This window comes from Oncorhynchus kisutch, linkage group LG4 (genome assembly GCF_002021735.2).
Source record: "Oncorhynchus kisutch isolate 150728-3 linkage group LG4, Okis_V2, whole genome shotgun sequence".
Taxonomy (NCBI): domain Eukaryota; kingdom Metazoa; phylum Chordata; class Actinopteri; order Salmoniformes; family Salmonidae; genus Oncorhynchus; species Oncorhynchus kisutch.
This window is the reverse complement of record NC_034177.2, coordinates 24,384,035-24,409,263: the sequence shown is the minus strand read 5'-3', so window position 1 is coordinate 24,409,263 and position 25,229 is coordinate 24,384,035. Positions and strand designations below refer to the sequence as shown.

The window sequence follows — 25,229 nt, the reverse complement described above, 5'->3', positions numbered from 1 at the left end:
TTTATACGTTCTGTGTAAGTTTCACTGTTTTCAAATGCCGTAGTTTAATCTGATCAAATGAAGCGAAGATAGTCAGCAGAAGAGGTCATGTTTTATTGACTGAAATTACGCAGAGGAACCATAAAAGAAAATATAAACAGAAGGATTATCAAAGCAACAATGTGCTCTAAGCAACAGTTTCACCTGCAAATAGCCCTGTATGTCTACAATATATCAGTAGTTAAAGAATGCATTTGTTGAGAACAAAAAAGAAACAAGCAATACACTGGTAACATGACTTAATGTATTCTTCAAAAACTCCAGAGAAATTATCAGTATGATGCTGCTAAGTGCACCTTTCATCTTAATAACCCATTAACACTCCAAATTATGCTAATGTTAAACACATCACACATTTTCTCTCTGTTGGCCTTGGCTTTGTAAGACTGAAGTTTGGGATGCAACCACGCAGGCTCAGGATGAGCTGCCCTCAGGAATAAAATTTACTGTTGTTGATTTTCTTTTCCTTTATCCTAGGACCAGATAAGATAAAATGAATGTATCATCATGACATTTCTGTTCACAATTTTCATATAAGCATTTCGCTGCACCTGTGATAACATCTGCAAATCTGTGTACGCAACCAATAAATGTTGATTTATTGGTTGCACAACTCCAGCTTACTTCTGTTTGCAGGTATCTTGGATCTTCTGTAACTGTGTCTCATTGGTGCTGAACTCTCTCATGAGGTCGTCACGGAGCTGTGGGGGGGCGGAACGCTGCAGGCTGGTGTGGGTGTCGTACAGGAAGATCTCGTTGTTTATCTCAGCCTGCCGCCTCCGCAGTTGGTTGGACGACGAGTACAGCTCCTCCTCTGCTTTCTGATTAGCAGACAGACACATGCTCACCATCCAGATGCACAAACACCACCACTAACACCAAAGGCTGTCAACATGCAGCGTGTCTCACCTCCACCTGCTGCACATCGATGTAGACCAGTAAAGACGCCAGCTCTATGCTCTCATTGAAGCCATTTTTCAGAGGAACAGAACGGTACCCTAAGATGAAACAGTGTAGAAGTGTGTAAATGAGGGGCTTAAGGGTTCATGCACCACATATTCGTGGTTGTGTGTCCTACCTGAGCGGATGCCCTTCACAGGGAAGGTAGCCTGAGCCAGGAAGTTAGGGTCTGAGAACATGTCCTCCTCATTCACCACAAAGCGCAGGAAGGTGAGTTCTGGCTCATGGACTGGGAACGTCACCGGCTCTGGAGGAGCCTTCCACACCGGGTTCAGCCCATTGTCACCTGAACAAATATAAGCCCCATTACCAACATCCTCCCATCTTTAAAACAACACACACAAGCTGATATTCTTTAATTAGCTGGACGGCATTGTGGGAAGAATGTAATTCTATCCACTCCTTACGATAGACGACGGTCTTAAACTTGTTATCTTCTGTGTGTCCACACAGCTCCGTCTCCACAAAAGGGCTAGCAATGCTACGGCCTGGCTTAGGCAGGTGTCTGGCAGCAATCACCTACAGGGGGAAGCACAGCAAACTCAGTGCTCAACAGTAACCAGTTTACCATATGAAAGATTAGCAGGGAAATGTCAGTGTAAATAAATACATTTGGACAATGAGCAGAACCATACCCTGACAGTAAGTGTGAACTTGACTTTCCTCTTCTCCAGATGTGGATCATAGCTGTCTGAGCGCATCATCTCTGGCTGTAGCACGTAGCCTGTATGTCCGTTAAGGCTGAAGAGGGCACTGTTGAGTTGAGTGTACTTATCTGGGGACATAAACAAACATGAACATCACTTGGACACCGAGCAATTTCCTAATCTCTGTGAACACATGTTTTTGTTGTCACATACACTGGATAGGTGCAGTGAAATGTGTTGTTTGACAAGATCAGCCATAGTAGTAGAGTGTCTGGTGCAAATTAGTGTAGCTCAGTTGGTAAAACATGGTTCTTGCAACACCTGGGTTGTGGGTTCTCATGTGGGATCAGTACTTAAAAAGTATAAAAATGTATGCACATCCTAAAATGTTGTGTCTTGCTCTACCAAGGGCACGTGGAAAAAGGATTGAATCGTAAAAGTATAGATACCTTAATAGGAAAGGAGTGAAAAGTGAAAGCCACCCAGTAAAATACTACTTGAGGAAAAGTATTTGGTTTTAAATATACTTTAAAACCTCTTAAGTATCAAAAGTAAAAGTATGAATCCTTTAAAATTCCTTATATTAAGGACCAGTGGGCACAATTTTCTTATTTAAAAAAATGTACGGATAGCCAGGGGCACACTCCAACACTCAGACATAATGTACAAATGAAGCATTTGTGTTTTGTGAGTCCGCCAGATCAGAGGCAGTAGGGATGATATGTGTGAACTGGACCATTTTCTGTTCTGCTAAGCATTCAAAATGTAAAGAGTACTTTTGGGTATCAGGGAAAATGCATGGAGTAAAAAATACATTATTTTCTTAAGGAATGTAGTGAAGTAAAAGCAAAAGTAGTCAAAAATATAAATAGTAAAGTAAAGTACTGATACCCTAAAAAACTACTTAAGTAGTACCTTAAAGTAGTTTTACTTAAGTACTTTACACCACTGGGCACATGGACAGATTTTCATTCCGCCTCCATCTTTAACACATGCTCATCAAACCCACCTGCAGTCTGGAAGTTGAGCGCCACCATGTGGCAGCCACAGGCCCACAGAGGGTAAGGGTCGTAGTTTGATGAGTCTACACGTTGGCCCTTGGGGTAGGTGCGGCTCAGGGACTTGCGGTTGTACTTCAGGAAGTCTGGAGTTTTGTTCTTGGCCGGGATCTTGTTCTCCACAAAGGAGCGGATCTCTTTGTAGCAGTAGTTCACTGTGGGGGCATGATTGGTAATGGGCAGACTAAGTTTGATCAGAACAATACTGAGAGGAGAGAGTCTACCACATCTGACTGTGGTGGAGGGTGACATATTCTGGTAGTAATAATATGAGTGTGAGTAAAGGGTGGATTGAATTTAATTTGAAAACCCACAGTTGAAATCTCTAATGTGTATTGCAGTGCATGTCATAGGATGAATGCCTTATGTGGGTGTTAAGGGTGGTAGGGCTGGGGATCATACCAAAGCGGTCCTTCTCCTTGCTGCGAGGCTGGCAGTACACCACCAGGTCAGACATCTCCATGGCAACCTCTTCACTCTTCTCCACCTCCTCCTGCTGCTTGATCTGGAGGACAGAAAACACACAGCAGCTTCCTGTCAGCATGACATCACTGAAGACAGCTTCCTGTCAGCATGACATCATTGAAGACAGCTTCCTGTCCCTAATCTGTGCCCCGCACATTGACTCAGTACCGGTACCCCCTGTATATAGCCTCATTATTGATATTTTATTTAGTAAATAACTTTATTTTCTGAAAACGGCATTGTTGGTTAAGGGCTTGTTAGTAAGCATTTCAAGCATTTCAAGGTAAGGTTGTTGTATTCTACGCATGTGAAAAATACAATTTGATTTGATTTATCAGTATGATATCACTAAAGACGCCTGGCTGTGTAGCAGCTTCCTCTCAGCATGACATCAAAATATACTTTGGGCTATACATCTTTGGAGTGGTAGATATAAAGATATCATACTAGCCTCTTACGTATAGATGCCGTTGGGTTATTTAAGAAATAAGGCACGAAGGGGTGTGGTATATGGCCTATATACCATAGTTAAGGGCTGTTCTTATGCACAACGTATCGCGGGGTGCCTGGACACAGCCCGTAGCCGTGTACCACAAACCCCGATGTGCCTTATTGCTATTGTAAACTTGTTAATTAGCTCAGTAAAAATAAATATTTTGTCATACCTGTGGTATACGGTCTGATATACCACGGCTGTCAGCCAATCAGCATTCAGGGCTCGAACCACTCAGTTTATAAATGGAATTATATCATGATACTAGCCTCTAACTGCTTGTTGTGCTGCTTGGTGATCTCTCTCTGGGTGATGTCCCAGGCCACCTGGTACCACTCAAACAGATCTTCCAGTGACTCTGCCGCAAAGTCAAAATGAATCTTACTGTCATAATCACTCATCTGAAGTGTCATGACATGGGACTTCCCATTCTTTGCAGATCTCACTGAGAAGAGAGCGGGATGGAGGGAGCATGGGGAAGAGAATGTCAAATATTTATTACGTGTAATGTACTGTATATATAATACACTGTTGTGTTTGGGTACAGAACTAGACTGTGTCTACACGTTATGTACCGTCAATTGTATATTTATCCTGTGTAAGGTGTCATGGTCTAAAACGATCCATTTAGAAATGTATGTAGTTGTGTGTACTGTTGATATGGGGTATGTTTTAAGAGCAGTCGGTCTAATGAGCATGTGCTGTGTGGAAGGACTGGGGGTTTGGTATTTAGTGTGTTAATCATGTGACGATAGTATGTTTGGACAGCATGTAAAACAGATGTAACAGAATGACTGTACTCACCAACATTACACTTGGAAATGTCAACAACTCCTTTACACATATCCCCCAGAGGATTGTCCTCCATGACCTGTGAGACAAATGTGTACACTGTAGATCTCTAAAAATGCACTCTTACCACACAAGAAATATACAGCACAAATGCACAATGTCATTGACAGACTGACCCCACACCAGTAATACAGTAACACCATGCAAAATACTAATCACTCCTCCTACCTGATCCTGTGACTCAGCTTTGATATTGTTGGACACTTCCTCAACATAGTTGGCAGGGAAAAATAGCTGCAGCTTTCCCCCATAGTCCCCTTTCCACCTATAGGGAGCAGCAGAGAGAGGTTAGTATGTTCCTAATCTGACCTGGGATCAAATTGTGTGTGTCTGTGTTCTGAGGCCTCACCATCCATCGCTGTCTTTTGACACACTGTGGATCAGAGCCCCCTTGCAGAAGTTCAGTTCATCCGGTCTCATGGGTCTGTAGTCGTACAGAGCTTTAACAGTACTCTTCGGCTGATGGGGTTAAATATACAGTACATCAACAGGTACATACATTAATACACATACAAACATAGATACACACACTACATTGACATTGCCTGAGAAAATCTATAAACATAATTTCAATGAAGGGAAACAAGTTAACATAATATGTGAACATACCAGTGACGGCTCGATTTCATTTGGCTCCACATACATCTTAATATCATAGAGTGAGGCGCAGTCTGTCTCCTACACAGACAAACCATTGAAAACACTTATCAGTAAACAGTACTTAACCTTTCCTCTCCCAGCAGTCCAGTCTCTGCCCCCCCTTCTCCCTCCCTCTGCCCTCCTCTCATCCCCATTATATCTCTCTCCCATCCTTTCTTTTCTGCCTCCAGTCTCTCCCGTCCCTCTCTCTTACCGTGCTGAAGCGGCTGACCAGTTCCAGTGTGACAGGGTAGCGTAGTTTGATCTTGCGATACAGAGGCTTCTTACGGAAGTAGTTGACCAGCTCCACCAGGCTCTCGAACTCAGTGGTGGTTCCCAGCACGTACATAGAGCCATCCTTCTGGATCCGACAGTGCTTCACCTTGCCATCACCTCTGAAGGTGATAGCGTAGGAGTCGCTCTCCTCTCTCTGTCTGATGAGGAAGGCTCCGTCCCGGGGGATTCTCAACAGATAGTCCTCTGCCTCCCCCCTGCTCAGGTTACTATAGAACCACCTGACCACCACAGCACACAGAGAGGGAATCTACGTGTTAAGTGTGTGCATTCTTGCGTACCTGTGTGCATGTTTAAATTCAGACATACTCTATGTCAGATGACCCTATGTAACTCACCCTTCCAGTAGGTGTGGGTTGGGTCGAGGCACAGCCTCAGTGAGGCGCAGGTCAAAGTCGTGGCAGCGGAGGGGCATGTCGCGATAGTGCTGAATCAGTGAGTACACACTGGGGAAGTGCAAGTTGTCAGTCAGGAAGTAGAAAGTATGTCCTCCCTCTGAGCCAGAGCGGATACGACAGTGCTGGACCCTCCCACTGCGCCTACAGTATAACACACAGAAAACAGGCATCAGCACAGCAGAGATCTAAACACAGGACACGTACTGGCAGTAGAGCTGAAGACAAGCTGGCGTACCAGAACGAGAGGGTGAAGTCTGTCACAAAGGTGTCACTTTCTCGGACCAGGAAGGTGCCATCCCTGCCTCCCGACTCAGCACAGAACTCCTGAAGCAGCCTCTCTGCTGTCTGCCTCCCTTCACTCATCCTCCCATGGAACCAAGGCTCAGACGTGTGGAGCTCTGGGGACTACAGCATAGAGGGAGGGGGACGGAGGCAGGCAGGGAGGCAGGGCGGTAAAAAACAGTCAGAATTATGTAATAATTAAATACTGTGACAATGGTCATTTGTTTCTCCTACAATTATAAATGAACTATTCTCTGTCGTTTACCTTCCTGAGCTCATCCTCCTCCTCCTCCTCTGCGTAATAGAGCGTGTCATCTGAAATCACACAGTAGTGCTTGTTCCATCGCTACAGGCAGACAAACAGGCACAATGTCAGAATAGTTGACAGCGGCAACCATCACAACAACAAAATATACACTAACAATGCTATGACTATGAAACAAATACAATAATATACAACACACTTCCTGAACCAAATAGGCCTACAGACTTCTAAGGAACTAGCTTGGAACCATATCATGTTAACAGGACAGGTGGTCTCTAAGTTACCTGGTCCACTGGATCCCAGATATGCAGGTCTCCTTGCTTCTCTCCCTTCCGGAAGTCCTTTCCGCTGATGCCTCCCTCCACACTCAGTTTCTTGTGCTGTAGGGGAGAGGAGGGGAGGGGTGTTGGACCACCACAGACGCACCACGCAGGTAATAACTGACTGTCATCTGAAAAGCCCATCATATCATGATGATGAATCACTTTACTATAACATGCTGTACCACATACTACATCGGAAACCGTTTTGCCCTGTGACCCAATTCTTCACATTATTCCCTCCCACCACCATGCTCATTGTATCCTCTGGGCTGGCCCTCACCTTGAGGATGATATCATACCACCACCCCCATTGTATCCTCTGGGCTGGCCCTCACCTTGAGGATGATATCATACCACCACCCCCATTGTATCCTCTGGGCTGGCCCTCACCTTGAGGATGATATCATACCACCACCCCCATTGTATCCTCTGGGCTGGCCCTCACCTTGAGGATGATATCATACCACCACCCCCATTGTATCCTCTGGGCTGGCCCTCACCTTGAGGATGATATCATACCACCACCCCCATTGTATCCTCTGGGCTGGCCCTCACCTTGAGGATGATATCATACCACCACCCCCATTGTATCCTCTGGGCTAGCCCTCACCTTGAGGATGATATCATACCACCTTCCCCATTGTATCCTCTGGACTGGCCCTCACCTTGAGGATGATCTTGCCCTTGAGCTGTGTGGGGGATGGCAGCTGTTCAGCCATCAGCTCCACAGGCTCCATCAGCAGCTTGTCCTGGAATACTTCTCTGAAGATACGAGCCATCTGCCTCTGTTGCTCTATGGGACAGTGCTCCTCAATGGAGAGAACCACAGGGTATCTGACAACAACAGAACCACAATGCTCAGTCAACACAGGCAGAATGTTCTAGAAACAGTTACAATCCTCAGTTGTAAAGCACCTCAGGTGTGGGTATGTTTATTAGTTTGGGTAAGTTTTCTCAGACAGATTCAGACTCACTCAGATGTGACAAAGGCATGGTCATTGATGGCCTTCACCACGTCCTCAAACTTGATCTTGGTGGTCCTGGTCCAGCCATGGTATATGATGGGCTCACCTGGCCCTTCCCAGCAGTCCACTACAGGGCCACACAACACAAAATAATCCTTCCCAACTATAGAAGTAAATGGATAATGTAACGAGGGCAAAGTAAAATATGTCAGGGACTGTTTCAGTGAGGTTTAAGGTGTACAACTAACACTCAACACAGCGGCATCCCAGACGCAGGCAGCGAATGTAGGCCTCGGTGGACGACTCGCTCCGCAGCTGGTCTCCAGTCAAGTACCTGATGGAAACACATAACAACATCATAACAAGAAATACAACATGCAAACAAGTCATAAAGAGCATTTGTGTGTTTATTATTATATGAGTCATAGCCTATTCAGAGGTGGCACCACAGATCCCAGAGCGGTCTGGTGAAAAAACATTCTGGGTCCGTAGCTTTTCCTGATGTGGTAAACTAACCAGGTAAAACTCCAGACCGTATACGGTATGATGTGATTAATCTGTTGTAAAAAGGTTTAATATGGGTCACGTTTTTTTTTTATTATGGAAAAACTCCTGGTCTTGGTGAGGATGAAAATCCTATCAAATTGCCTCAACCCTGTACTTGTTCATATTAATTATATTTTATTTAACCAAACCACTCTGGAAAATCAAGTTCCTAGCAATAGGCATTATTTTTTGGGCTTCAAAAACTCAACAACAGGTTTGCTAACGTTACTAGCTAACTGTAGTAGCAGCAGACAACTAATAATTGGATCATTTGGACAATAACTCGATTATTGAGGATTAATTGTTCATATTCATTATATTTTAAGGACTAGAGGTGTTTCCTATACACAGACACGGAGAAAGCAACATGATTGGACAATAAAACTAACTGGGCTGAGCTTGCTTTATGCAGGTTTGCATCGTGTAGTTCTGGCCCTATGCAATTGTAGGCCTAATAAAACATGTACTCACAGTCTATGTCAGCTATTGTGTTTAGGCCTATTGATTAATTCCAGTTTTGGTTTGACAAAGTCTAGGTAGCCTAGTCAGCCCAAGTTTGAATATAAACCACATTTTATCCCATTCAAATTTTCTCACAAACAAATGGGCTATAAATACACATATCATTTTTGTTTACCCTGGCCAGAGTGACAAGAGCACATAGGCTAAGACTATTCAGCTGCTGTTGTTAGTAGCCTACAATTGATCAGACTGAAAAATAGTCTCGTTTCCATGCAATACAGCAAGTCTTATCGCTAATGTTTAGCTCTATAGGCTGCTGCATTTATGTAAGAGCTTTTGCTCGTGTCTATTGGGAGTGATGTGCTATCACGGTTGCTTAGTAAATACAGGAGGAAATTGGAGATCCCGCTTTGAGCTTTGTGCTTTGCGCCCCGCCCACGCGACCTGCGATTTCCGCAAATCTGATTGGTCAAGACGTGCAAAGAGCCTGCAGCAGCACTCCGATTTGATGGACAGCGAAATTGTACGGGAGTTGACAAATCATGAGGCAAATCTGTCTAAAAAGCAGCACCTTGACACTTTTTTAAACGCATTGCATCGATATATTTCATTTAAAAAAGTTAAGTAGTGTTCATTTCATAGTGCTGTGTTGTATTTTTGTGTTATGTGGCGGTACTGACGTGTTGTGTGAGGAATTGATCCAGTAGTGGGACAATGGGTTGTTCATATCCAGGTTGCACATCTCTGAGTATTTCTCATCCCAAATCGAGTTCTCCTTAGAGAAGAGGAAACTGAGGAACTAAAGTGAGAGAAGAGAGAGAGAGCGCTTTGACAAACATAAAACATTGTTCTCCACTCCCCATTCACACACACATCAAACACTGTGTCCCACCTCGCTGACGGTGAACTCTGGATCGTTGGTCTTCCTCATGGTGTCATCTATAAAGGTGGTCATCAGCTCTCGAACCTGGTTCAGGTCATTGGCCCATGACTCCTGAGAAGGAGAAACGTAGAGAGTGAGGAAAATATAGATACAAATTACAATAAAGGTAATGATAACAGGTAGCAGGTTAAACACTGACAGATACAGACCCAGTTTTACCAATTTCATAATTGATAGATAGCTTGATCATACCTTCTGCTGGTACAGAAGAAATCGTTGGAAATCATGGAGAAGAACTGCAGAAGCATCAGGTTTATCTGTACTACTACAGTAGGGAAAAACCACATCACCCACCAACATACCGTCAACAAGAATTCAAGTTTACCGGTATAATAAAGCTGAGTAAATGATTATTTGTGATTGTTGAACTACATCTTTCAATGAAAGAGAAAGACCCACCCCATGATGAAAGCACATGACTCCCTTTTGAACTCCTCGAGAATCTGATGAAACATATCCACACACCAGTTACAAGTCAATACATAGTCACAGTCACACACACACACACACACACACACACACACACACACACTGGTTGACAGCCAGTGTCTGTCTAATCATATTTAACATGCTAAATGTGATATGCTAGCTAACACTTCCGATGTAAACACACATATCAATACATACTGTAAGAGAAGTTAAATTATCGGTAATTTATGGTATCTGTTCAGCATTTTCTACTTAGAGAGTGTAGTAGTGCAGTAAAATTATGACTCACATCTTTCTGATCAAACATTAGAATATTGTAGAATTTATGAAACTGCTCAAAGTTCAAGACATCTTTCCTTGCTCCAATTTCCTGGAACAAAAGAAGGAGATGGACAATGTTTGGTTCAGAAAAGTTTTTTATATTTGTTATTTGTTTACCCCCTTTTTCTCCCCAAATTCGTGATATCCAATTGGTAGTTACAGTCTTGTCCCATGACTGCAACTCCCCTACAGACTCGGGAGAGGCGAAGATCAAGAGCCATGCGTCCTCCGAAACATGACCCTGCCAAGCCTCACTGCTTCTTGACACACTGCTCGCTTAACCCGGAAGGAAGCCGCACCAATGTGTCGGTGTCAGCTTGCAGGCGCCCGGCCAACCACAAGGAGTTGCTAGAGCGTGATGGGACAAGGAAATCCTGGCCGCCAAACCCTCCCCTAACCCGGACGACACTGGGCCAATTGTGAGCCGCCTCTTGGGTCTCCCGGTCACGGCCGGCTGTGACACAGCCTGGTATCAAACCCGGGTCTGTAGTGCCCTTGGTTCAGAATACTACAATTTATTTTATTACATACATAGTTCAATTCTATTACAATTGAGAAATCACTTGAGTGCCCAAGACCACTTATTATCATCTAAAATAACTCATGAATAGAATTAATTCTACTGCCCAAGTTTTTATTTGGCCAAGGAGGGAGAGAAACTTCAGCTCCTTGGTTCTACAACTCATTAAAGTTTTGGCAGCAGTGAGGATGAGGGTGTGAATATGGATGAAAAGGGGATGAGTACCGAGAACTTTTCCTTCAGGGAACGTGTGCCGGGGACCTTGTAGTTGAGCTGTGGCAGAAGAGACTTCACCTCCTTCAAGGTGATACTGAGGAGAACAAATTAAAAGATCAATGGATTGAATTGTGGAAATTACTAAAGGGGCAGAATGGGAATTTGGCACAAAAAGTGGTATAATTAAGTTGAGGATTAAATACATTTTTGAGGGTTGAAACTGTTCTTACCGGTTCTTTTTAGTCTGATTGATAGAATACATCTGTTTCCTCAACCAGCTGGAAACAACAAACAATATGATCTGTAATTGTCAGTTATCGTCCATATAATGTGTGTGTACAGTATATGGGTTTAGGTTTGTGGTCTTTTCACGTGTGTGTGTGTGTGTTCACCTCTCTATGATGTCTGGTGTGGGGGCCACCAGTGTCTCCTGTCTCAGTAACTCCAGGCCTGTCAGCCATTTATCCGCATCATCCACAGTGTCAGCTGTCAATCAACACAGACTATTACAAGCTATATTATCCAATATAACCTAAGATAAACCATCCATATTTAATCAGTAGGCTATCATCAACTAAATGTGGTTGTATGGCATCAAATAAACACAGAAAAGTGGACATACTCTGCACCCTCCCACACACACTTACCGCCAAGGCTTATGGTGTTAAGAACAAATTGGGACCCATAGAAGATGGTGAAGCAGGTATTGTCATCATGTTTGTCCCTGCCATCTCTGAACCTCTCAAAGTCTTTTGAGTTCCTCCCTGGGCGAATCTCCCGTATCTCAGACAGATCCACTGAAACCGTACTCATCATTGTTACTCACTCTCTCACATACTCAACAGCTTTTACACTTTCCCTCACACACCCTATCCACACACCACATCTCTTAATGTACTCACAGCCCTTCTCTTCTCATTGTTTCAGTGTTAGGGTTGGATTTGAATTAGACTTAGATTCAGGTATACTCACAGACACCATCATTCTTGTCTGCTGTTCGGGTCCAGGCCACCTGCCTGGTCTCCATGATGACCTGCACAGTAAGGCGCTCTACCTTCTGGCGGAACACAGTCATGACGATGCCCATCTCCAGGTCCCTCTTGATCAGACTCTTCTTGTACTCCGTCAGCTCTCCCTGCTGGCTTCGCCCCGGCCCCGCCATTTCTGGCCCTGTGGAATGGGCCCATACTCTACTTATAGTAGGGATGCAATGGTTCACTAGGTCCACGGTTTTGTTAAGTGACTCATTAAACCCCTACCTCATAGCCTCTCCATAAAGCTGTTTCAGGATTCATGGTTTCATCATGTCAAACAAAGGACGAGGAAGCAACTACAGGCCTGCACAGTTATAAAGCATGCTTTTATTTGACCACTTTAAATATTTCAGGAGGTGCATAGTGTACAGTGGCAGTATATTATGTTCATTTGCATTGATGACTTTTTAGGAATGTCTAGGTTTATAACATGGAAACATGTTTTATTTTATTTGCTTGATAACAGATATGTAACTTATAACAACTCTACTTTGCATTGTATATTAGCTTATTTATTTTCAATTATAAAACTGGTTGTTTGGATCGTGGATGCTGATTGGACGAGCAGTGTTCCAAGCCATGCTGTCTTGGCGGGAAACAGACACACCGATGTCTGCTAACATTTCTATCTGAAAATTATCACTGTGCCTCCATAAGAATATCATGTTCAAGTTGGTGTCCGAATCATGTCTTATATTTATCTCATATATTTCTTTATCTAATCTCAAATTGTTTCCCTTTGCTTCCAGCCTAGCATTTACTTTGGTACAGCGGGGGTTAATATAAACCTTGCTGTCTGTCTGTTCAACATCGGAAACAATGTTTCACCTGTGAATTTCAATCTCTAGTACTACCATACATAAAGTATAATGTGCCCATACGAGACAACTTTTTCTGAGCCAGTCGAAATCCCGCATCAACGTCATTATCATGGACATATACAAGTAAATGCCAATAGAAAAAAGCTCAAACAAACGGAAATGTAGCTCGTGTATTGTAATCAGGTTCAATGTATGACGTCACGGAGTTAGCTGAACTTGGCTTGCTACCTAGCAAGTGACAAGAAAACTTTCCAGCCTGGAAAGCAACCCGTTTGTTAAGAACTGACGACCAGTCCTTTCACATAGCTACTAACCAACAATTATTAATGACTGGGTTGGGTCCTTTAGCAACATGAACAAAATAACTAACAACCAGATTTTTGTCCGGACTATAGCCTATCTTCTGGTGGAAGAATGACATTGTATTAATTGACTTATCAAAATAATGTTTTAATGAAAATATGTAATTCATTGTTATTTTAATATGTTGGTAACAGTTCTATTTAAGCAGAGATGGAAAAAGTACTCAATTGTCATACTTGAGTAAAAGTAAAGGTACCTTAATATAAAATGACTCAAGTAAAAGTGAAAGTAACCCAGTAAAATATTACTTGAGTAAAAGGATCAGATTTTAAATGTACAGTGGTGGAAAAAACACTAAATTGTCTTACTTGAGTCAAAGTACAAAGTAGAAGTAAATGCTATACATCAAATTCTTTATATTTAGCAAACCTGACGGCACAATTTCCTTTTTTATAACTTTTTTTGACAGCCAAGGGTACACTCCAACACTCCAACATAATTTACAAGGGAAGCATTTATGTAGTGCATTTAGTGAGTACACCAGATCAGAGGCAGTAGGGATGACCAGGGACGTTTTCTTGATAAGTGTGTGTATTTGATCTTTTTCCTGTACTGCTAAGCATTCAAATTGTAACTAGTACTTTTGGGTGTCAGGGAAAATGTTTGGAGTAAAAAGTACATCATTTTCTTTAGGAATGTAGTGAAGTAAAAGTAGTCAAAAATATAAATAGTAAAGGACAGATACCCCCAAAAACGACTTCAGTACTTAAAAGTATTTTTACACCACTGTATTTAAGTGATAATGCCAGAGAAACCGGTGTTTGGAGGATATATTGGCACAAAGGGTTGATAGGCCCGAGACAAAGTCGATATACCCTCCAAACACCAGCTTTGAGGGATTTAAAACAACGGGTTACCAACATATTCAAATAATCATTGACATATTTTAATTAAAATAATATTGTATCTATGGACAGTCGTTCTCTCTAAATGTTCCATTGCCCAACTGGCTGGCAATGTTCTTATCCCTTGCTCGCTAGCTAGCCAACTATGGCTAACTTACAGTCACGTCAAACAGTGCAGCCGACAGAAAAATAGCTGCATTTGCATGTGTTTAAGCTGTTTTCTAGTGACATTTATTTGGATACATCCATAACAATGAGCGAATGATGTACGATTTCACCTGGCATTAAAAATGTGCTCTCTCGTCAGGACACTATTATTCAGAGGAGCGAGCCAACAACACATCTAACACAATCACTTCAAACTGAAGCTAGTTTTACCTGTTTTCTATTGACATTTCTTTGTATATATCCATAAAAATAATGCCAGCTGATTCATGATTTCGACCGGCTGAGAAAAGCTGTCTGCATCGTCCCGACACATTAATTTCTATGGGACAGTGGAGATCGAATTTCAATATTGAAACAATGTTGCAAATGTCGGAGACAGACAGAGTTTATACAAATCTCTGCAGTTGAAAACCAAATGCTAGTCTAAAGGAAATGGGAGATAATGTCTAGATGCTTTTTATAGTGGAGATCAAGTTTATAAATTGCCTGGCTGGGCTGATGAGACAGTGGATTGTGCAGTGAGATGGAACAGTTTAAAGAGCCATTTCAACATCACAGTTAGCCGATGGTAACTTGTGGAATAGACACCTGCTGGATTGCGGTTTTAACCAATCAGCATCCAGGATTAGACCCAATCTTTGTATAAAAAAGCAATAAGGCACACTGAGGCAATGCTGTATCATGAATACAGCCACAGGTAAATGGGTTGACTGGGTCATTCCAACTGTGCAGTGCCTTATCTGTCCCCAGGATATATCACTTCTTATTTTGTGTAAAATGTGGATTCCAAACAGCTTTACATATATGATAAAGTGTAATTTACCCTAAAAGCATAAAAATATTGATCTTGAAAGGGAATTCTATGCATTTTGTAGACAAAAAATGATGTGAATGTCGACATTATTGCTATGTCCCAGTTGTTATTCCTCAACCTCCATGACAAATATAAGGCTTAAAATAATAAAAAATGTATTATCTTTCTTCATTATTTTATAGTCCTAGCTAAATTCTCTCTCATCATAATGTTGTTTTTATGATTATCGTATTTATTGTTATTTAATTTAAGATGTTCTGTGTGTCCCTGATATCACTTTCCATCCTGTTAGTTTGTTGTAATTCTCCATTTAAGAAAACCACCCCTTTCTAAAATGACACCACATTCAGGAAATGTCATAACTTCTTTGGTTGGAAAACAATGGTTCAACTGTAAAAAATATACTGTACCAAGCAAAAATATAAATGCAACATGCAACAATTTCAAAGAATTTACTGAGTTACAGTTAGTGAAATCAGTCAATTGAAATAAATAAATTAGGTCCTAATCTATGGATTTCACATCTGGAAATAAAGATATGCATCTGTTGGTCACAGATACCTTAAAAAAAAGGCACGACAATGGCAAGTCATTGGGACTCGTTACAGTATCTCTATGAATTCAAATTGCCATCGATAAAACACAATTGTGTTCATTGTCAGTAGCTTATGCCTGCCCATACCATAACCCCACTGCCACCATGGGGAACTCTGTTCACAATGTTGACATCAGCAAACTGCTCGCCCACACCACGCCATATATTTGGTCTGCATTTGTGAGGTCAGTTGGACATACTGCCAAATTCTTTAAAATTATGTTGGAGGTGGCTTATGGTAGAGATATGAACATTAAATTCTCTGGCAACAGACCTGGTGGACATTCCTGCAGTCAGCATGCCAATTGCCCACTCCCTCAAAACCTGTGGCATTGTGTTGAGTGACAAAATTGCACATTTTAGAGTGGCCTTTTATTGTACCCAGCACAAGGTGCACCTGTGTAATGATCATGCTGTTTAATCAGCTTCTTGATTTGACACACCTGTCATGTTATTTTGGCAAAGGCGGAATGCTAACAGGGATGTAAACAAATTTGTGCACACAATTTGAGAGAAATAAGCTTTTTGGAACATTTCTGGGATCATTTATTTCAGCTCATGAAACCAACGCTTTACATGTTGCATTTATATTTTAGTTCAGTGTATAAACACTCCATTGTATCTATTTTTCCATGTTTCATCTTGTCAGTCGGTATGTCCCATGCATAAATGTCCACCCTGTTAGGCTAAATTATAGAGAAAATAAACCACATTTCATTTAGTTAAAATATGTTTTAAAGAGAAGTTAAAATCCTGTTCAAGTGTTCACCATTATGCTAGCTCAATCTTTCTCACTCACAGAGCTCTGGCTAATTTAGGCTCCAAATTTCCACGCTGTTAGGTTCTGACCTGTTAGGATTATGCACATAACAGGTTGGAATATGTACATTAAAAAATATATATAATTGCCTGAGCTTGACTAATATGTTTTTCTGAAAGCCAGTAGGAATGACCCAACTGTGTTACCTGTGACTGTATTCATGATACAGCACTGCCTCTTGTGCCTTTCAATTTTCACCTAAAATTACATACCCAAATCTACCTGACAGTAGCTTAGGACCTGAAGCAAGGACATGCATATTATTGATACCATTTGAAAGAAAAACATGCGTTGATTAAACCTGTAGAGGTTTAATCAATACACCTACAGTGCATTCAGAAAGTACTCAAGACCCCTTTACTTATTTCAAAATGCTGTTACAGCCATCTTCTAGAATGTATTAAATAGTTTTTTTTCCCTCATCAAATCTAGAAACAATACCCCATAATGACAAAGTAAAAACAGTTTAAAAAAAAACATTTTTGCACATGTATAAAAAAAACTGAAATATCACATTTACATAAGTATTCAGACCCTTTACTCAGTACTTTGTTGAAGTACCTTTGGCAGCGATTACTACCTCAAGTCTTCTTGGGTATGACGCTACAAGCTTGGCACACCTGTATTTGGGGAGTTTCTCCCATTCGTCTCTGCAGAGCCTCTCAAGCTCTGTCAGGTTGGATGGGGAGTGTCGCTGCACAGCTATTTTCAGGTCTCTCGCCGCTCAAGGACATTCAGAGACTTGTCCTGAAGCCACTCCTGCATTGTCTTGGCTGTGTGCTTAGGGTTGTTGTCCTGTTGGAAGGTGAACCTTGGCCCCAGTCTGAGGTCCTGAGCTCTCTGGAGGAGGTTTTCTTCAAGGATCTCTCTGTACTCTGCTCATCTTTCCCTCGATCCTGACTAGCCTCCAGGTCCCTGCCGCTGAAAAACATCCCCACAGTATGACGCTGCCACAACCATGCTTCACTGTAGGGATTGTGCCTGGTTTCCTCCAGACGTGACGCTTGGAATTCAGGCCAAAGTGTTCAATCTTTGTTTCATCAGATGAGAGAATCTTGTTTCTCAAGGTCTGAGAGTCCTTTCGGTGCCTTTTGGGAAACTCCAAGCAGGCTGTCATGTGCCTTTTACTGAGAAGTGGCTTCCATCTGGCCACTCTACCATAAAGGCCTGATTGGTGGAATGCTGCAGAGATGGTTGTCCTTCTGGAAGGTTCTCCCATCTCCACAGAGGAACTCTGGAGCTCTGTCAGAGTGACCGTTGGATTCTTGGTCACCTCCCCCGATTGCTCAGTTTGGCCGGGTGGCCAGCTCTAGGAAGAGTCTTGGTGGTTCCAAACTTCTCCATTTAAGAATGATGGAGGTCAGTGCACTCTTGTTGACCTTCAATGCTGCAGAAATGCTTTGGTACCCTTCCCCAGATCTGTGCCTCGACACAATCCTTTCACTGAGCTCTACGGACAATTCCTTTGACCTCATGGCTTAGTTTTTGCTTTGACATGCACTTTCAACTGTGGGACCTTATATAGACAAGTGTGTGACTTTCTAAATCATGTCCAATCAATTGAATGTACCACAGACAGATTCCAATCAAGTTGTAGAAACATCTCAAGGATGATCAATGGAAACAGGATGCACCTGAGCTCAATTTTGAGTCTCATGTAAATAAGGTATTTCTGTTTCATCTTTTTAATAAATTTGTAAAAATGTCAAAAAACCTGCTTTGTCATTATGGTGTATTGTGTGTAGATTGATGAGGATTTATTTATTTTTAAATCCATTTTAGAATAAGGCTGTAATGTAACAAAATGTGGAAAAAAGGAAGGGGTCTGAATACTTTCCGAATGCACTGTACATTTCAACCAAGAGCAACAGCTCTAACAGCTATGTGGTCTACTTTCCAAACCACAACATTAAACAACCAATCTTTTTCTTTTTTCTGTTAACCCGGCGGTCTCTGAGTGTGAGGGAGGGAAAGTTATTTGCACCTCTACGTTTTTAGGCTTCATGGTATGGTGGTTGTGTACAAATGGAAGCAAACTTTGTGCAGGAATACTGAGGGGTAATATTATATGAGTGTGTCAGACCTGATTCCATGTAGCACTCATTATTTACATTGCAAATGAGCAGCAGGCGCAGTGGATGGATGGACCCAGAGAGAGAAGTGAAGTATTAACCCAGAACTATTTCAATATCTTTCCTGAGGAAACCTTTGCTCTCAACCGGTGCCGTCCCCTTAAAGGGCTATCCACAAAATGTACACAAATTAGTTTCCTGGTACACCACAAGAACATAGTCAATAACACACACATAAATTATAAGCATAACTGATGGTCCACTACTTCCTTCTGTAAAAGATGTATCCATTGTAGCGTAAACCAAATGTGAAACCAATCAACACTGTGGCACTCCCCAGGTCTTGATGTACCATATGAGAGACAATGCAATACGGGTATGTCAAAACATGATGTAAAGTAACCCTGGTTACATTAGGCACATAATAGATTCAAATCCCCACTTTTTTTTAGGTTAATGGTGTTTACTATCCACAATTTAATTATCATGAAAATAGATACCGTTTGCTGGACAGTTACTCCAAGTGTTAAAATGAATGGAGGGTCTATAACATAACGGGTTCTTTGGAAATGCATATTCTAATGGATTGGTGAAAATTAGATCGACATTTGGATGCACAACAGGTGTTCTGTCTAGACTAAAAATTATATTAGGAAGGTTCACACAATCACACCCCACAAGACCCCTGCCACAGACCATTACGGGCGCAGAAGATCCATCACCATCAACGCTCCACTTGAAACTAAAAGCGGATTTCCCCATTGTCACTCTGCTCTCACTTTGCTCTACATTTGCACACCCACAAAAAAAACGGAAAAGTTTTAAGACTTACCCAATAAATGAAACAATCAATGTTATAGCTGTAAAGTAGCCTCTTGTATAAATTAATTCATGGTTTTTAGGCTTGAGATTCTAAAAATGATACAGTCTTTAAAACAGTCCTAACCCAGCCGCGAAATGGTCAGTTCCTCAATTCTATGTGTATAAGGAAGTAAAGTTAATTTGCGTTATAGGCATAGCAGTAATAAAAAGATCCGGAAGTACGCATATCTATGCAAATTCCCCTTGGACGCAAGAGTATTTGGCGACACAGCTGCATTGAAAGGTTTCAGCTTTTTGGTGAAATCAAATTATTGGCCTATTGTAAAGTAGTTATAGAAAGTCCTTTGACTGTCTATACATCGGCAAATTGTTGTAAATATATATAATGGTCACTGGTGGCAATGTTTCTCTCAAACTCTATTTCTTAAGTGAAAGCAGCCTTCCTGGTTACAGTGATAGGCTGAAAAGATCTAAACCATCTACTGTGCTTGTTGAGAAGCAGGAGAGCGAGTATATTTTAGAGCAGCAGCGCTGCATCGCACTCCGCTGATAATTTGAGAGATGTCGACTACAGTTTGTTTAATCTGTTGATAATTGTAATGTATATTATTTACTAATGAACCATTACTATTAACCCATTCACGTCATTGTACTATATTTAGTACAATATCAAAATACGACGCTGTTTGGTGTACATGCATGACATTTGATGTCAACACTGTTAGTACAAGTGTCTAAATAGGCCACATTTAAATTGTAAGATTGTCATTATCTATCATATTTCCAGTGTCAATCAAGGTTGCTATTTTTAGGAAATTTGAAAAAAAGAATTAAAATGACTTCAGCACATGTATTTTGAATGATAAAATGGTTGTTTGGATCCCGGATGCTAATTGGACTAGCAGCGTTCCAAGCTGTATTTGCCATCACAGGAACTCGATGCCTGCTGAAAGTTCCATGTGAAATGATCAATGCACCTCTATAAGAATATCATGTTCATGTTGCTGTCCGAATAATATTTTGTATTCATCTCAACTCGCACATTATTTCCCCTTGCTTCCAGTCTAGCTTTTAGTTTGGTACACCGGAAGTTAATATAAGACTCGCTGTCTGCCGTTCGACTTCGGAAACAATGTTTCACTTTTGAATTTCCATCTCTACCATATATGGGGAGTGAACGGTGCCCAGACAAGCCTAGACAACTTTTTCTGAGCCAGGCAAAATCACACACCAAAGTCATAAATATGGGCATATCCAAGTAAATGCCAATAGAAAAAAAGCTCAAACAAACACGTGTACTGTCATTCCATGTTTGACGTGACTTAGTTAGCTGGAGTTGGCCAGCTAGATAGTTAGCAAGTGACAATAATATTATCATCCAGCCTGCATAGCAACCATTTAGTTTAGAAAGGATGAGCAGTACTTTTGCATAGCAACTATGCAACAACAAAAATGTATGACTGGGTCGCTCGCGTCTGTAGCAACATGGCCAAAATAACTAACAACCAGATTATTGTCCAGACTACATTTTCTGGAGGAAGAATGAAATTGTATGAATTTACTTGTCAAACTAACGTTTTAATGAAAAAATGCAATTCATTGTTATTTTAATAAGTTGGTAACAGTTTATAAAAACATTATACAATGGACATAATGTCTATTTACTGTGTTCCATCTGACTGCACAATCCACTGTCTCATCAGCCCAGTCAGGCAATTTCTAAACTTGATCTGCACTATAAAAAGCATCTAGACATTATCTCACATTTCTTTTAGACTAGCATTTAGTTTTCAACAGCAGAGATTTGTATAAACGCAACATTGTTTCAATATTCAAATTCGATCTCCAGCTGTCTCATAGTAATGAACGTGTCGGGAGTCGGGATGAGACAGACAGGCAGGCAGCCTTTCTCAGCCAGTAGAAATCTTGAATCAGCATCATTTTTATGTACAGTCATGGCCAAAAGTTTTGAGAATGACACAAATATTAATTTTCACAAAGTCTGCTGCCTCAGTGTCTTTAGATATTTTTGTCAGATGTTACTGTGGAATACTGAAGTATAATTACAAGCATTTCATAAGTGTCAAAGGCTTTTATTGAAAGGCTTTTTATTGGCTTTTATTGCTGTCAATTAACTTCTGGGCCACATCCTGACTGATGGCAGCCCATTCTTGCATAATCCATGCTTGGAGTTTGTCAGAATTTGTGGGGTTTTGTTTGTCTACCCTCCTCTTGAGGATAGACCACAAGTTCTCAATGGTATTAAGGTCTGGTGAGTTTCCTGTCCATGGACACAAAATATCAATCTTTTGTTCCCCGAGCCACTTTTGCCTTATGGCAAGGTGCTCCATCATGCTGGAAAAGGCATTGTTCGTCATCAAATTGTTCCTGAATGATTGGGAGAAGTTGATCTCGGAGGATGTGTTGGTACCATTCTTTATTCATGGCTGTGTTCTTAGGCAAAATTGTGAGTGAGCCCACTCCATTGGCTGAGAAGCAACCCCACACATGAATGGTCTCAGGATGCTTTACTGTTGGCATAACACATGACTGATGGTAGCGCTCACCTTGTCTTCTTTTTTCTTTTTCTTCTTTTTCTTTTTTTCCGGATGCCCCAAACAATCGGAAAGGGGATTCATCAGAGAAAATGAATATCAGTCTGTCCCTGATGTTTTTCCTGGAGAGAAGTGGCTTCTTTGCTGCCCTTCTTGACACCAGGCCATCCTCCAAAAGTCTTCGCCTCACTGTGCGTTCAGATACACTCACACCTGCTGCCATTCCTGAGCAAGCTCTGTACTGGTGGTGCCCTGATCCCGCAGCTGAATCAATTTTAGGAGACGGTCCTGGCGCTTGCTGGACTTTCTTGGGCGCCCTGAAGACTTCTTCACAACAATTGAACCGCTCTCCTTGAAGTTCTTGATGATCCGATAAATTGTTGATTTAGGCACAATCTTACTGGCAGCAATATCCTTGCCTGTGAAGCCCTTTTTGTGCAAAGCAATGATAATGGCACATGTTTCCTTGCAGGTAACCATGGTTGACAGACGAAGAACAATGATTCCAAGCACCACCCTCCTTTTGAAGCTTCCAGTCTGTTATTGAAACTCAATCAGCATGACAGGCATCCTCGTCAACACTCACACCTGTGTTAATGAGAGAATCACTGACATTATGTCAGCTGGTCCTTTTGTGGCAGGGCTGAAATGCAGTGATTTTCTTTTGGGGGGGGGAGATTTAGTTCATTTGCATGGCAAAGAGGGACTTTGCAGTTAATTGCAATTCATCTGATCACTCTTCATAACATTCTGGAGTATATGCAAATTGCCATCATACAAACTGAGGCAGCAGACTTTGTGAAAATTAATATTTGTGTCATTCTCAAAACTTTTGGCCACGACTATACATACACAAATAAATATCAATAGAAAAAAGGTCTAATGAAATGCAGCTAGTTTGAAGTGATTTGTTAGCTATGTTTTTGGCTAGTTCCTCTGAACAAGAGCGTCTTGAAGAGAGAGCACATTTTCTATACCAGGTGAATTCGAGTATCATTAGTTCATTGTTATGGATGTATCAAAAAAATGTCACTAGAAAACAGCTTAAACCACTGCCGGCCCGCTCATTAGGCAGGATTAGGTCACGTCCAACAACACATAAACACATAAAACCTCACATGAATCTACCCAAAAACAATTACAATTTCTCTCAACCAGTGGCATATGGGGATTTTAGGTGAACACTGATGACACCCTTTGATAAGCAGTGCCCATTTTATCAATGGCAAGGGCGCAAAAACAGGTTGCTGTTGGAGAGATGCATGCCCGCAGCTCTCCACCAACGTTCCGTCAAAAAAACTATCCAACTTAAAAAAGGATATGGTAGAAAGAGTATGTCGCTTTTTCTGTAGTCTATAGGCTGGAGATAAAATGTATGACAATATAATGAGATTGACACTTTTTACATCATGCAGGTTTCTCCAATCATATAGCCTAACCTAAATGGCGCTCAATCAAAAAAAGAAAAAGTGCTGTCATGTTAACAAACAACATATCCCTGACCAGGTGAATTCAGGTGAAAGCTTTGATCCCTTACTGATGTCACTTCAATCAGTGTAGATGAAGGAGGGGAGACGGGTTGAAGAAGGATTTATAAGCCTAAAGACAATTGAGAAATGGATTCCTGTGGAACACTTAACACCTTGTAGAGTCCATGCTTCGACAAATTGAGGCTGTTCTGAGGGTAAAAGAGGGTGCAACTCAATATTAGGAAGGTGTTTCTAATGTTTTGTACACTCAGTGTGTGTATATATATATATACACTGCTCAAAAAAAAAGAAAGGGAACACTAAAATAACACATTCTAGATCTGAATGAATGAAATATTCTTATTAAATACTTTTTTCTTTACATAGTTGAATGTGCTGACAACAAAATCACACAAAAATGATCAATGGAAATCAAATTTATCAACCCATGGAGGTCTGGATTTGGAGTCACACTCAAAATTAAAGTGGAAAACCACACTACAGGCTGTTCCAAATTTGATGCAATGTCCTTAAAACAAGTCAAAATGAGGCTCAGTAGTGTGTGTGGCCTCCACGTGCCTGTATGACCTCCCTACAACGCCTGGGCATGTTCCTGATGAGGTGGCGGGTGGTCTCCTGAGGGATCTCCTCCCAGACCTGGACTAAAGCATCCGCCAACTCCTGGACAGTCTGTGGTGCAACGTGGCGTTGGTGGATGGAGCGAGACATGTCCCAGATGTGCTCAATTGGATTCAGGTCTGGGGAACGGGCGGGCCAGTCCATAGCATCAATGCCTTCCTCTTGCAGGAACTGCTGACACACTCCAGCCACATGAGGTCTAGCATTGTCTTGCATTTAGGAGGAACCCAGGGCCAACCGCACCAGCATATGGTCTCACAAGAGGTCTGAGGATCTCATCTCGGTACCTAATGGCAGTCAGGCTACCTCTGGCGAGCACATGGAGGGCTGTGCGGCCCCCCAAAGAAATGCCACCCCACACCATGACTGACCCACCCTCAAACCGGTCATGTTAGAGGATGTTGCAGGCAGCAGAACGTTCTCCACAGTGTCTCCAGACTGTCACGTCTGTCACATGTGCTCAGTGTGAACCTGCTTCCATCTGTGAAGAGCACAGGGCGCCAGTGGCGAATTTGCCAATCTTGGTGTTCTCTGGCAAATGCCAAACGTCCTGCACGGTGTTGGGCTGTATAAGCACAACCCCCACCTGTGGACGTCGGGCCCTCATACCACCCTCATGGAGTCTGTTTCTGACCCTTTGAGCAGACACATGCACATTTGTGGCCTGCTGGAGGTCATTTTGCAGGGCTCTGGCAGTACTCCTCCTGCTCCTCCTTGCACAAAGGCGGAGGTAGCGGTCCTGCTGCTGGGTTGTTGCTCTCCTACGGCCTCCTCCACGTCTCCTGATGTACTGGCCTGTCTCCTGGTAGCGCCTCCAAGCTCTGGACACTACGCTGACAGACACAGCAAACCTTCTTGCCACAGCTCGCATTGATGTTCCATCCTGGATGAGCTTCACTACCTGAGCCACTTGTGTGGGTTGTAGACTCCGTCTCATGCTACCACTAGAGTGAAAGCACTGCCAGCATTCAAAAGTGACCAAAACATCAGCCAGGAAGCATAGGAACGGAGAAGTGGTCTGTGTTCACCACCTGCAGAACCACCCCTTTATTGGGGCTGTCTTGCTAATTGCCTATAATTTCCACCTGTTGTCTA

At 42.0% G+C, this 25,229-nt stretch overlaps 1 protein-coding gene across 1 annotated transcript; it reads right to left on the bottom strand.

Moving 5' to 3' along the window:
- Window positions 1-71: 71 nt before the first annotated feature.
- LOC109889294 (1-phosphatidylinositol 4,5-bisphosphate phosphodiesterase gamma-2) lies at window positions 72-19,863 on the bottom strand. Its single transcript, XM_020480622.2, has 32 exons — window positions 19,482-19,863; window positions 12,090-12,287; window positions 11,765-11,914; window positions 11,510-11,603; window positions 11,348-11,395; window positions 11,127-11,211; window positions 10,350-10,430; window positions 10,031-10,074; window positions 9,824-9,896; window positions 9,581-9,682; window positions 9,369-9,487; window positions 7,929-8,014; window positions 7,690-7,807; window positions 7,381-7,549; window positions 6,677-6,772; window positions 6,393-6,473; window positions 6,081-6,250; window positions 5,786-5,986; window positions 5,368-5,668; window positions 5,124-5,192; window positions 4,864-4,973; window positions 4,683-4,779; window positions 4,467-4,533; window positions 3,932-4,107; window positions 3,107-3,209; window positions 2,656-2,859; window positions 1,635-1,774; window positions 1,407-1,518; window positions 1,118-1,285; window positions 949-1,037; window positions 664-860; window positions 72-512 (listed from the first exon to the last, which is right to left on the bottom strand). The coding sequence occupies exons 2-32, from the start codon at window positions 12,277-12,279 to the stop codon at window positions 470-472; spliced, it is 3,783 nt and encodes a 1,260-aa protein (XP_020336211.1). The 5' UTR covers window positions 12,280-12,287; window positions 19,482-19,863; the 3' UTR covers window positions 72-469.
- Window positions 19,864-25,229: the final 5,366 nt, after the last annotated feature.